We start from the raw sequence: 11,373 nt of genomic DNA, 5'->3' as shown, positions 1-11,373 counted from the left end.
ATTTCTGGAATAAGACATTAGTTGCGTTTATTTATTCATTTAATCAGAATATGCACTGATGTATGCACTCACACTTTGTATAACAATCCTCAATCAAATACTGATTCTCCTGCCGGAAGAGTTTTATATTGTGTTTGTCTGTCTGTCTGTCTATCTATCTATCTATCTATCTATCTATCTATCTAGCTATCTGAATTCCCTGTCCCCCGCCCCAGAGTGAAGCATGGGGCCGGTTGTTGCCCCCCTGGCCCAGTTTCTTGTTCTGGCCTTCACCACCAGTGTATGGAGCCTCAACCCAGACGACCCCAATGTCTGCAGCCACTGGGAGAGGTGAGCATGTATCCTCCTGTGTAGCCCGTGGCACACAAAACGCATTGAATTTCAGATTCAGGGAGTCGCAGGGGAATCCTCAGATAAGTCGGCAGTGCCAGCTGCTATGATTGACATGCCGATGCTGGAGCTTTTTCAGTGTCCTGGCTACGAACTCTCGAAAACCAAAGTTCCAGATGTATTCACAAAAGTCCATACAACGGTATTGATCCCACCCAGCTCAAGTCACCCAGCTCCGAGCAGTGGGAGGAGATGCAGCTCCAAATGAAATACGCAGGCAAATTGATCAGTGTACTCTCATCCCAATCAATCACTACAGCCATATAGCCTGAATAATTATTAGTTGTGCTGGGTAGTGTCACTTATGAGAAATAAGCAGGAATAATTACTGTCCCCGCATGCAGAGGGGAGGAAAGAAGGCTGTGAAGATATATTGTCTGGACAATTGCCTGACCAAGGTGAGGGTACTTAGGGACCGTGGTGCCACCTTGTTGGCATCAAAATGAATTCCCTAAGTGCGCTCTGTTCACGGCTTTGAGGTGAAATTGGAATTTTCATCATAGGTAAGGTGCTGTGATGTCTTCAGATTGCACCCGACTGCATATATCACTAATATGAATCACCAAAAAGGTCCTTTCAAGTCCTTTCTTTGCATATCAAAGGTATTTTATTTATTTAATTGAGACTATAATGGACAGAATCTGTGCACTGTTTTTTTTTTTTTTTACAAACATTTCCAAGTAGCTGTTATGAATCCATCCACTGAAACTAAAAGAAAATCTATATGGCGGCCAGCTACATTCACTATGATGGTGGCGGCATCACAAATTTCCTCTCTTTTAGCTATGCTGTGACCGTCCAGGAATCCTATGCTCACCCGTTCGACCAGATCTACTACACCAGATGCACTGACATTCTCAACTGGTTTAAATGCACGAGGCACAGGTAAGTTTGGAGAAGTCTCCTTACATGTCCCCATGCGGCTCCATCAGAGGTTTGCCCTTTCCTGTCCCCCAAATCAGAGCCAAGTCTGTGACGGCCACAGTAAACGTCCTTGTTGCCTCCTGTTAATGTAGCTGACACTGAAGTGGCAGAACCAGGATGCCACTGACTGTAATCATCTTGCAGCATCTGTTTTAATTACTCCATTAAGGTTTATAGTGGGCATCTAACTAAATAGTTAAGTACACAGTGAGTCACTTCCCGAATAGACCTCTATGTAGCAGGTGTTGTACACAAAATTCCATCAGGTGTTTTACTCTCTTGCTTTTGTTGCCCTTCTACTTTCTAAACTTGCCAATTACAATGAAGAATGATACGTGGCACGTCTTTCTTTCACCAACTGAATGCTTGCACGCCCTTCAAGAAGGGTCACTCTCTAAAGCACGTAGCTCTCTCTCTGTGTGTCTGTTTTTCAGGATCAGCTATAAGACGGCTTACCGGCGGGGAGTGAGGACCATGTATAGGCGCCGCTCACAGTGTTGCCCTGGTTACTTTGAGAGCGGAGACTTGTGTGTTCGTGAGTATCCTTATTTACTCCTTTGTCCTCCATGGCCACATCTTATATCTGCTAGACACTTGGAGAAGAGAAGTAAATATTGTGATTGATCATTACTGTGGGTGGCCTGCAGATAAAGCTATAAAAATCCCTCCAAACTGATAGTCATTTTTTATCATGAATAACCAATAACACTCCACCACCACCTCCTCCGTTAGCATGCCACTATCCGTGTGAATTTATTCAGTTTAAGACGATTGAGCATGATTTAGCATAAAGGTATTTGCACACTATTTTACACTACAGCCCGTTCCCGGCTTTAGTTTTGCAGCCAGAGTAATTTAATTGAACTTGTATAACAATGAGAAAAATTAACGAGCCAAGTGGGTCCTGGTTACGGGCTGAAAACGCATAGCGCTGGCTATAAAACCACACCAGAATTCAATAACATAAAAAGAGCAGAAGCCAGGAAAATTGGAGTATAGCAATATGCTGATTACCATCCCACAGTGTCATTTTTATAGCTTCATTAATCGTCATTGATTTCTATTTTTATTCCCGCACATCAAACTGAATATTTTTCATTTTGACCAAATAAAGACAGAGCATATAGCATCTGAGACTTACGTTTTTGATATTTTCAACCTATCTAATGTTTTATTCTCTTTAAATAGATTAGAACCTCACTCTAATATTTTCCCAGATCTTTCACAAGACGAGGGAGTTATTGATACAGCGACTTCAGCCATGTGGGTATGCTCTTTGACCACAGCTGAGCTTGTCCTTGTCTAGGCTTTACTAGCCTGAGGGCAGCAGAGCAGTGGGAACCCTGCCAGCGTGGAATAGGAGCCGACGTGATTATCCGAGGGTCTTGTGGAGGGAGGCACCGACTGATCAATAATGTATTTACTAAACATTTGACGGACAATGGGAGGATTTGTTCATTAATAGCCATTTTCAGCATTTTGTTACCCAGGTGAATGTAAAAACTATGTTGCTGTTCCTAAAAGCAAAAGGTGCAAGAGGTATTATTATGATAACATTATGTGGAGCGGAGAATGGAGGGCGCCCCCCCACACCCCACCCTGTCAAACCCCCCCTCCAGGTGAAGCGGGGAGAGCGAGTTGATAGGGGCCGAGAGGGCAGTTTTGCTTTCTGCTGTCTTTGCAAAGCGTTCCACCCCTTTTAATCCTAGCACTCTCACTACCAGGATTAAGAGATTTGTACTCCCAGAGATGTTTTGCATGCAGCGACAAAAGGGGGCATTATGGAGGAAATCAACCAAAAATTAACTCAAGTCTTCTATTTCTGGACATTTTGTTGTTTACTGAATGTAAAATATCCCCGCTGTGTATTGTTAGTTTACTTTGGTAATCTCCATGAAGTCTGTTTTTTAAAAGTCAAAAATTTTTGCTGTTGCTGTTTCGAGAGCGGAGTGTTTGCCTTTTAATCCTGCCTACAGTTCCCATATGGCACCACATCAACACTACATTAGTTCTAGTGAGAAGGGGCTAAATGAATCTGGGGATGTGAAGGCCTTGAATGACACAAAATTAACACATTGACTTGGCACACAAACACACAAAAAGAGAATACATCTGACACCAGATCAACAACGTTATTTTTCTGGATTTTTTTCTTCACTCGATTTTTTTTTTCTTGTGCAATTCAATACAGAATCACATGCAGCCTGTCTGCTGTTTGGATTAACGGTTCCTCAGGCAGTGTTACTCCACGTTGTTGTGGTTGATTGGAAGTGATAGCTTTATTTTCACAAAGCTGTGCAGCATGATACGTTGACCTTTGAGCAGTTTCTCTTTAATGAGTCCTAGGTTAGGGTTAGCCTCCTAATGAGCATGATTATTGTATTGTGCATGAAGAAGTGAGAGGAACCTGCTAATGACAACAGCTCTGAATATCTGAAGAGCCTGACAGATTCTGAAGAGTTAGCAGTCCCATGCTCCTGTTGTTTCCACTTCCTACAGAACGTTTAGGCGGGATGTCGCTTGCATTCCCGCTTGGCAAGTGATGCAATATAATTTAATCCTATAAAAATGCCTCAGGATGTGCCGTTGATTTTCACTGTAGAATTAGTTGAACGAGGTTTTACAAAGTTTTTGGCAGTAATACGAGCTAGCACATTTCACATTTGAGTTTTAATGATCGAGAAGATGATGAGATTTTTCTCTAGAAAGGAATTTTGTGCCTTTGATTTCTTTTTCATTTTGGCTTTGTTGCATTTTTTTAATGCTTCAAAGACACAGTTTTAAAGTAAATCATCTCTGTGCTAGATAGAGGCATATGGAAGAACCTTTGGAGGGAGCTGTTTGATATCTGCTGTAGGCATCTCTCTCCTGATTGATTTAACCATTGGCTATATCACATTGTTCCAAGTGTTTCACTTCCTATCCCCTAACAGTACCTTAAACACACTGCCAAGTACAAAAACATAAACAAACAGAACTGTATTGCTAGGTCTTTCTCCTAACTGCTGCAAAGCTCTCCTATAGAAGGATAGGGGGAATAACATAATTAGAGTAGTGTCTAAAAAGATCTATTTTATCAGACATTTTAAAAGATTGTAGTTTGACTGTGCAAGAATATTAAATTTATTAACACTGCATGACAATCACCAATTAGCTCCATTGTTCCCCGTTCTGATAACACCTCTGCATAATGAGTTAGATTAGCCTTTTATCTAGATGAAAGACTCAATTTTCCGACAGATTCCATAGACATGAGTTAAGCAGAGTGATTCATGAATTTCAATTAAAATGAAAGACCTACTTCCTACTTTATTATACCATCCCTTCAGTACACCGGTTCAGATCTCAGGAGAAGGGTGCGCTTTATCCTTTCTCCCATATTCAAAACTTCATTTCCATATTTCTAAAGGATGTGACACATTTGCATTTCCCTGTTCTTGCTGATCAGAATTTGCTGATTGAAACTAAACGGAATCAACTCATCATGGTGACATTGAATTCTTCTCCTCCTCTCTTTGAATACTCCACATACTGTAGACTCATTGATTACAGGTAGTCGATCTGACACCTTCGTCAGCACAAATGTTGAAGCTCTTTCCCCTTTTTTTTCGCTGGCTTACTGTAATTAGACAGTTTGCTGCCAGCTTACTGATGCTCAGAAATCTGCCCTGAATTATCTCTCAATCTCTGGTTTACCATTTTTGCCTCGGGAGCGTTTCTGCGATTAGCCCCGGCTTGTGGATGTTTGGGATTCGCTCCTCTTTCTCCTCTCTCCCTGCAGCCCTCCTCCCGGCGGTGGATTCTAATCGAAGCCTGATTGAGTGATAATCTATAATAGCACTGTTCAGGCCCGCGGCCAGCTCCCACTGACCTCTCTGCCTGCAGGATGAGTGTCATAGTGTTCCACACATAGCTGCACAGCACTCGTGTTGTTTGAAAAATATCACAGATGCTGTCCTCCTGTCCTTTTTCACTTCTGACCAAGGCATACCACAAGCAAAACAAAAGTAGCAGAATTTTGACGGTGTCTTGGATGAGGTCTGATCAGTTAAGGGACAGATCTGTCTGTTCTGCTGCCCTTGGATTGTGTATCATCCTTCCCCAGGCCGTGATGGTAGACTGCTGATTCCCATCAGGCAGGGTTGCTCTAGTCGTACTGGCCTGACTGTCTCCTTCCTCAGATAAGAGTCTGTCTGTCTTAACCCTGCTGGCCAGATGACCTTGGCTGCCACAGAATTATTCATGCTAAGTGCCTATTTTTGTTATACTTTCCTTCTTGGCTTCACAAAAAACTGGCACAGTAGCAAAAACTCCATGTAGGTCACTTTATTATCCAGCTGAACCAAACTTCCAACTCTTCTCAACACACTCTCAGGAATACTAATGCCGACCCAATCAATTGGGTGCCGTGTTGCTCAATATGAATGATCAAGAAAACTGCGCACTTAGTAAACACTGCAGTGCCTAGACCTGCTACATTAAAGCATCACTATGACAAAGCACCGGCTGATCAAATTAGAGGGGATTTACAGCTTGTTTCTTCGTGGCTCAGCCTGCTGATAACAGCTCATTGTGGAAAGTAAGGCTATGTGATAAACTGAAATGTTGACCAAGGACTCAATCTCTTAAGGAATCATTTAGCCTAGTGTCAAGCGGTGGAGATGGATGTTAAATATGAGTGCCATGGCTAAGATTTAGTCCCTTGATGGTATTAGGGAGATATTGAGTGTTCAATTTTATGGGCCATTCTCTTTCAGCTGTTATCTCCATGGTTTTCATTATGCAGTTTATTGGTGGTTTAATGATGTTTTACTCTGCATGTGTGTGTGTGTGTGTGTGTGTGTGTGTGTGTGTGTGTGTGTGTGTGTGTATGTATGTGTGAGTGTGTGTGCGCCTGTGTGTGTTAATTTGATTATAAGCTGTGCACTGATGAGGGAACTTCTCTGTGTGTCTCAGCTCTGTGTACAGAGGAGTGTGCCCATGGTCGCTGTGTGTCTCCTGATACCTGCCAGTGTGAGCCTGGTTGGGGCGGACTGGACTGCTCCAGTGGTGAGTGCACTTTACTTGTAAACCTACAATTACTCACTTAAACTCATTTATTCCTAAATGGTATTCACAGTCAGTAAGTCCATGATAATTTGCAGTGAAACGTACAAGTGTATTGCCTCAATGTTAGTCCATCTCAAAGCTGCTCAGCTTTGTACTCTTTCTTCTTAGCAAACACAGCCAATGGAACAGGTAAGTCACAATGAATTCATTTTCATTTGTTGGAAGTGGAAGTGATTTGCTTGATGAATATAGCGGACGGATGGCTGGTTGCATCCCCCTTGTGTCTACAGAGCTCTCTGTTATGGTCTTAATCATGATTAGACTGGTGCCTATGACTTGTTCAGTGGAATGATGAATCAATGCCAAGCTGAAACAAACCATTGTGCTGGCTTTTCTGTTTACTGGGGTTACTGCAGCTCTCAGAGCTTGACTCCAGGAAGGATGGGAGGGTGGAGTTAGGCATATCCGTTCTGCAATCAGCTAAATGCTGGAGCGTCACTGAAGCCAGACAGGACGAATGAATCTATTGACTCCGGCGTGATATTTATGTGTGCAGACGGACATAAGGAATAGTTGAAGTGAATGTACACAGGCTCTTTTTCACAGGTCAGGAGAGAGGTAGCAATGTCCATGGCTCAGTCACCATGTTTTTCACAACAGAACTGACTTAATTTATCTGTGTACCTGAAAACATGCTGTGTTTGGTTTGTATCTGCATGACTATTAACACTTTTCTGACCCCAAATCCTTAATTTCAGCTGTGCACTTCAGTAGCATTTTAGTTTAACACTTATTGCCTATTGCATATTAAGGAATGAGTAATGGCGGCTAAAATCATATCTGTAGTGTTGTATAGATCTATGAGTTTTCATTAACAAAAGAGCCATTCCCTGATTACCAACTGTGTGTAAATCAGCTGCTCTCGCTGTGGTGCTGGCCCATTGGATGTGGATTCATGGGCATAAATGACAAGGCTGAGCTGTTTGCCGCGGCTCACTCCTACAGACTGGTGAGGGTCCAAGGCTTTACTCACAGGGAGGATGTGAGGTTCAGGGCCCCCAGGGACATTTGTCCCACTCTTGGTTGGTTAGGAGTGCAGTCGTGCGTACATTCCAGCCTGCAGGTGCCGGGCTAATCCACCTTATTAAAACAGACCTGATGATTGAGACAGAGGCATTATTCATAACTTTAGATTTCCATACCAGGCACGATTCCAGGCTTTTTCATTTACGAGCTTTCATCTGTAGAAATGAAGAATGTGTGCCAATTTTTAAATTAAATCTGCCCCCTTTTTCCTTCATATAAATGATGCAGCATGCTTTTTTTGTCTTTCACTGTAAATTTTACTTCCTCCCGACACAGATCGGTGATGGGAGCTTTAGTGGTCTCCATGTAAGTGGATTCAGCCTTTACATTATGGCTCACCGCGCTGAAAAGCACACATTAACACCTATTCAGTTCAACACAATCGCAGCCATGGTTTATTTAGCTGTTTTTTTACAGCTATTGTGTGTGAGTTGAGGTATTTGTTTTCACATAAAAGCCAATTCCCTGGTACTGTAGCTGTGAGAGGGCAGAATGAACTGGTCACATGATGAAGGATGTGTGAGTGTGATAAAAAGTGTGTCGCCCAGGCTTGGAGATGAAGAGCTGCCGTGGGATGCTGAGCGGCCTAAAGCCGAAGTGACAGCCTTTCAGCCAGTGATCTGGAGCTGGATCAAAGGCTTGGACCTCGTTTCTGGAGCAGCACCCACCAGGAAACAGTTTTGTATATGGGTCAGGTGGTGAAAATAAAGAGTTAGACTGTTAGCGGCTAGAAAATAGAGGCGATAAGGTGGGAGAGATGCAGCAAGTTGCAGGGAGCGGCGGTAAGGCTGGAGAAAGATATCACCTGTTTTCACCCGCTGGTGTCCACCTGCTGTAGCCAGAAGACTTTCCGTCCCCGTCCTGCGCCTGAGGCAACAGTCCCACTGAGACCAGATCTGCCCTGCGACCTCCTTGGAGTCCTGGGCGTCTCAGACTCATCTCAAGGACATGGCACAATGGTAGATGTGGAGCACAGGTCCAATAGCAAATTTAAATAGCTTGCCAACTTTTGACTCTCTCAACTACCACCCCAGAATTTGAATGGATAGAACAGTCCTTCCATTGTTTGCCTTGGTAATTTGTCTAGTACAACATGAAATGGCGATTATGGAATTACAAGGGTTAATTGCTATGGTGACAACGCAGGTCTGGGCATTAAGGCCGTGAAGTGTATCACATTTGCTTGACAACTGCAAATGTGTTTGTTGCACGAGTGCTTAGCAAACTGTCAAAACTCAACTGAAAGCTGACGATAGCGGCGAGGTTACATAACATTATCAAAGATTGTACTTCTCTCGCTAGCTCTTCTAGTCAACATTTGCACATTAGTAGTCCATGGCATCAAGGAGATGGAGGAGATCCTTTAGTCCTTGCTGCAAAATCTCTCACCTCAGCGACTTGCCGTGAGTCGATTTACACGGAAGCTAGCCCAGCGGTACGGTACACATAAAAATGTGTACTGACCATCCTGGAATGTTGATTTCAATGGGAATGACCGTTCTATCCATTCAAGTTCTGTAAGCACCATTTATGGATTTAGAATAGGGGAATGAATGACTAATTATGGTTGTTGGTTTCTGTGATTGTTGTGATTGTTGTTATTATGTGTCTTGTGTTTGTGCAGACTGGTGTTGAGCGTGTTTCTCCGGCCTCTTTGTTGTGGCATGGCATCTGAGTTTCTCCCTGGGGTTAATAAAGTATATCTCATCTCATGTCATCAGAAGATGTTGAGATTACATTTCCTCATTTAAACAGTTGGAGGCGTCAATGGAGACTGTGGTGACACATACCTGCACTTGTTATGTTAATGTTTGCGGTTTGTTGTTGGTTTTCACCATCTGTCTTGCTATGTTTTGTTTGTGTTTTGTGTTGCTTAGCTTTCTTTCCTTCTCTTTATTAAAATGTATTTGTGTATTGTGTGCTGTTGTTTACTCTTGGTTTTGTCAATAGGGTTTTTCTTGAAAAAGAGAGCATTGTTCTCAGCAGGATTTCTTGCCGTGTAAATAAAAAAAATGGGTGAAAAAAAATCTGGGGCTCAATAAAACAGGGACAGCAGCAATTCTTCCAGAGGCAATTCAGATAGATGGATCTCTGCTTATGGAATTGTGCAGTGTGTCTTTAGTCATTTTAGTTTACTGAAGTATAGTATTGTTTTTTGCCAAACTAGTGATATTATTGGTTGTTGTTTGCAACAAATATAGTATATGTTGCTGCAGAGAGAACAGCACAGTATGAGATGAAATGGGAAATCAAATCTTTGTAGAATATTATGACTTTATTGAGTGAAAAACTATATAAAGTTTGTTCAGAATATTATGAGTTTCTTGAGTGCAAGTAGACTTGCCTTTTCTAAAGTTGGGTGTCAATGACCCGGTCCCTTTGCCTCTGGGGCTGTGCACTTTTCAGCACCTGTCTTTATGATTTAATCACTCATGATAAGTCTGTCTCACACAGGGCCGCTATGCTGCAGTAATAACAGCTTTCAAATAAAGAGAATGATAAAGATAGATGTTGTATGTACTAGGTATATTTAGCCAAGTCTGCCATCGCTTATGATATATTAGGTGCAATGAAGCACTATCATTGATTTCATGTGCTTCAGTTGGATAATGATATGTTTAACCCCAGTGCTCAGTTAAATAAGGTGCATAAATATGGAGCTTTTAGTGCTTCTTCCCTCTCTCTTCTTGGGGTGGCTTTTCCTTATTGTGGTGGAAATGTTCACCCTCTTGTCCAGAGATTCTAAAAATCAATGCCGCTTTACAAGATAAGTGTTTGAAAAGCCCAAGGAGTAGTTTAGCTTTGTTAACCACAACCCATCCTTTGTGTCCCAAGAAGAAATCTATCACACTTAATAGCAAAATCTAATGTGTATCTCCGTGGTTGGTCAGCCGTGGTCCATGAAGTAACATATTCCTCCCTAATGCATTCAAATGGGCAAGCAGCCATTGCTGTGGATGCTACACATGGTTAATTGATGAATGCGGTCTTTGAAAGTGTGTTTATAGGATGTAGTACCAGACAGGTGGGCCACATACTTCGGTAATTCATGGAAATTGATACCATAAACAGTAAGAACATAGATTATGTGGAGGAAATCAGTGATTGGTTTATGACTTCATTGTGTTGAAGTAAGTTTTTATTTTGATGCCTATTAATTGCTTTGGGGTTGTGATTACAATCGGCTGGGTCAAGCAGAGCGGCCAGATATTTCCTTTAGCACTTCATTAGCTTATTTCATTGCAGTTGACAACAGTTGGCCCAACTAACACAGATACGATATGAATGAGTAACCAGACCAAAACCATGCAGTTGAATTTGGTTTTGTTTAAAAAAAAAAAAATCTCTGAGAGGACTCTGACACACGTCTACAGTATTTACACATTATTCTCAGAAGTGCGTCTAAGCCAGATGGTATCACTCAAATCCCACACCAGCAGGAAATTGACATGCATAGCTGTCAAAGTGCAAGAGACTGTGAATTAGAGAGAATGGGACAGAGATGCCCATACAGATTTACTGTTGCCTGACACATCACTCCATGTATCTCTAGGGTCTCTACACTTTTCTTTTTGTTTCCTGAAGGCTTATCGCTTTTATACTCTCTCCATCAATCGTACAGATACAGAGTTCAATATTTGTGTGTGTGTGTGTGTGTGTGTGTGTGTGTGTGTGTGTGCGAATGTGTGCGTCTTTGAGAGTCTATGTCAATATAAATGCAACAAGTTACTTATTTGAGAAGATGGCCCAGTACCGACAAAAACTGGAAAAGTGAGATTTGATCTCCACATAAACTTTTAAAAGGAAGTCTGATTCGATTGAATTCCTCATTATACAAGTATGTAGAGAGATTATTTTTGGGAAAACTATAAATATTCTCACTGTACCATTCTGAAGGGTATGCATTGCTGCTATTGCTTATAA

General features: G+C 42.0%; 1 protein-coding gene across 1 annotated transcript in view; it reads left to right on the top strand.

Moving 5' to 3' along the window:
• Positions 1-223: 223 nt before the first annotated feature.
• The window catches only part of megf11 (multiple EGF-like-domains 11), a 49,233-nt gene continuing 38,083 nt past the window's right edge, over positions 224-11,373 (top strand). The window contains exons 1-4 of the mRNA XM_071536305.1: positions 224-330; positions 1,174-1,275; positions 1,749-1,849; positions 6,271-6,363. Of these exons, the coding sequence (XP_071392406.1) occupies positions 224-330; positions 1,174-1,275; positions 1,749-1,849; positions 6,271-6,363 (403 nt within the window). The remainder of the gene's footprint in view (positions 331-1,173; positions 1,276-1,748; positions 1,850-6,270; positions 6,364-11,373) is intronic.

This window comes from Centroberyx affinis, unplaced genomic scaffold, assembly GCF_046629955.1.
Source record: "Centroberyx affinis isolate AG114_WGS23_722 - 3 ecotype Tasmania unplaced genomic scaffold, CSIRO-AGI_Caff_v1 ptg002853l_1, whole genome shotgun sequence".
Classification (NCBI taxonomy): Eukaryota; Metazoa; Chordata; class Actinopteri; order Beryciformes; family Berycidae; genus Centroberyx; species Centroberyx affinis.
Note: the sequence above shows the minus strand (reverse complement) of the source record. Positions and strands in the feature narration are given on the sequence as shown.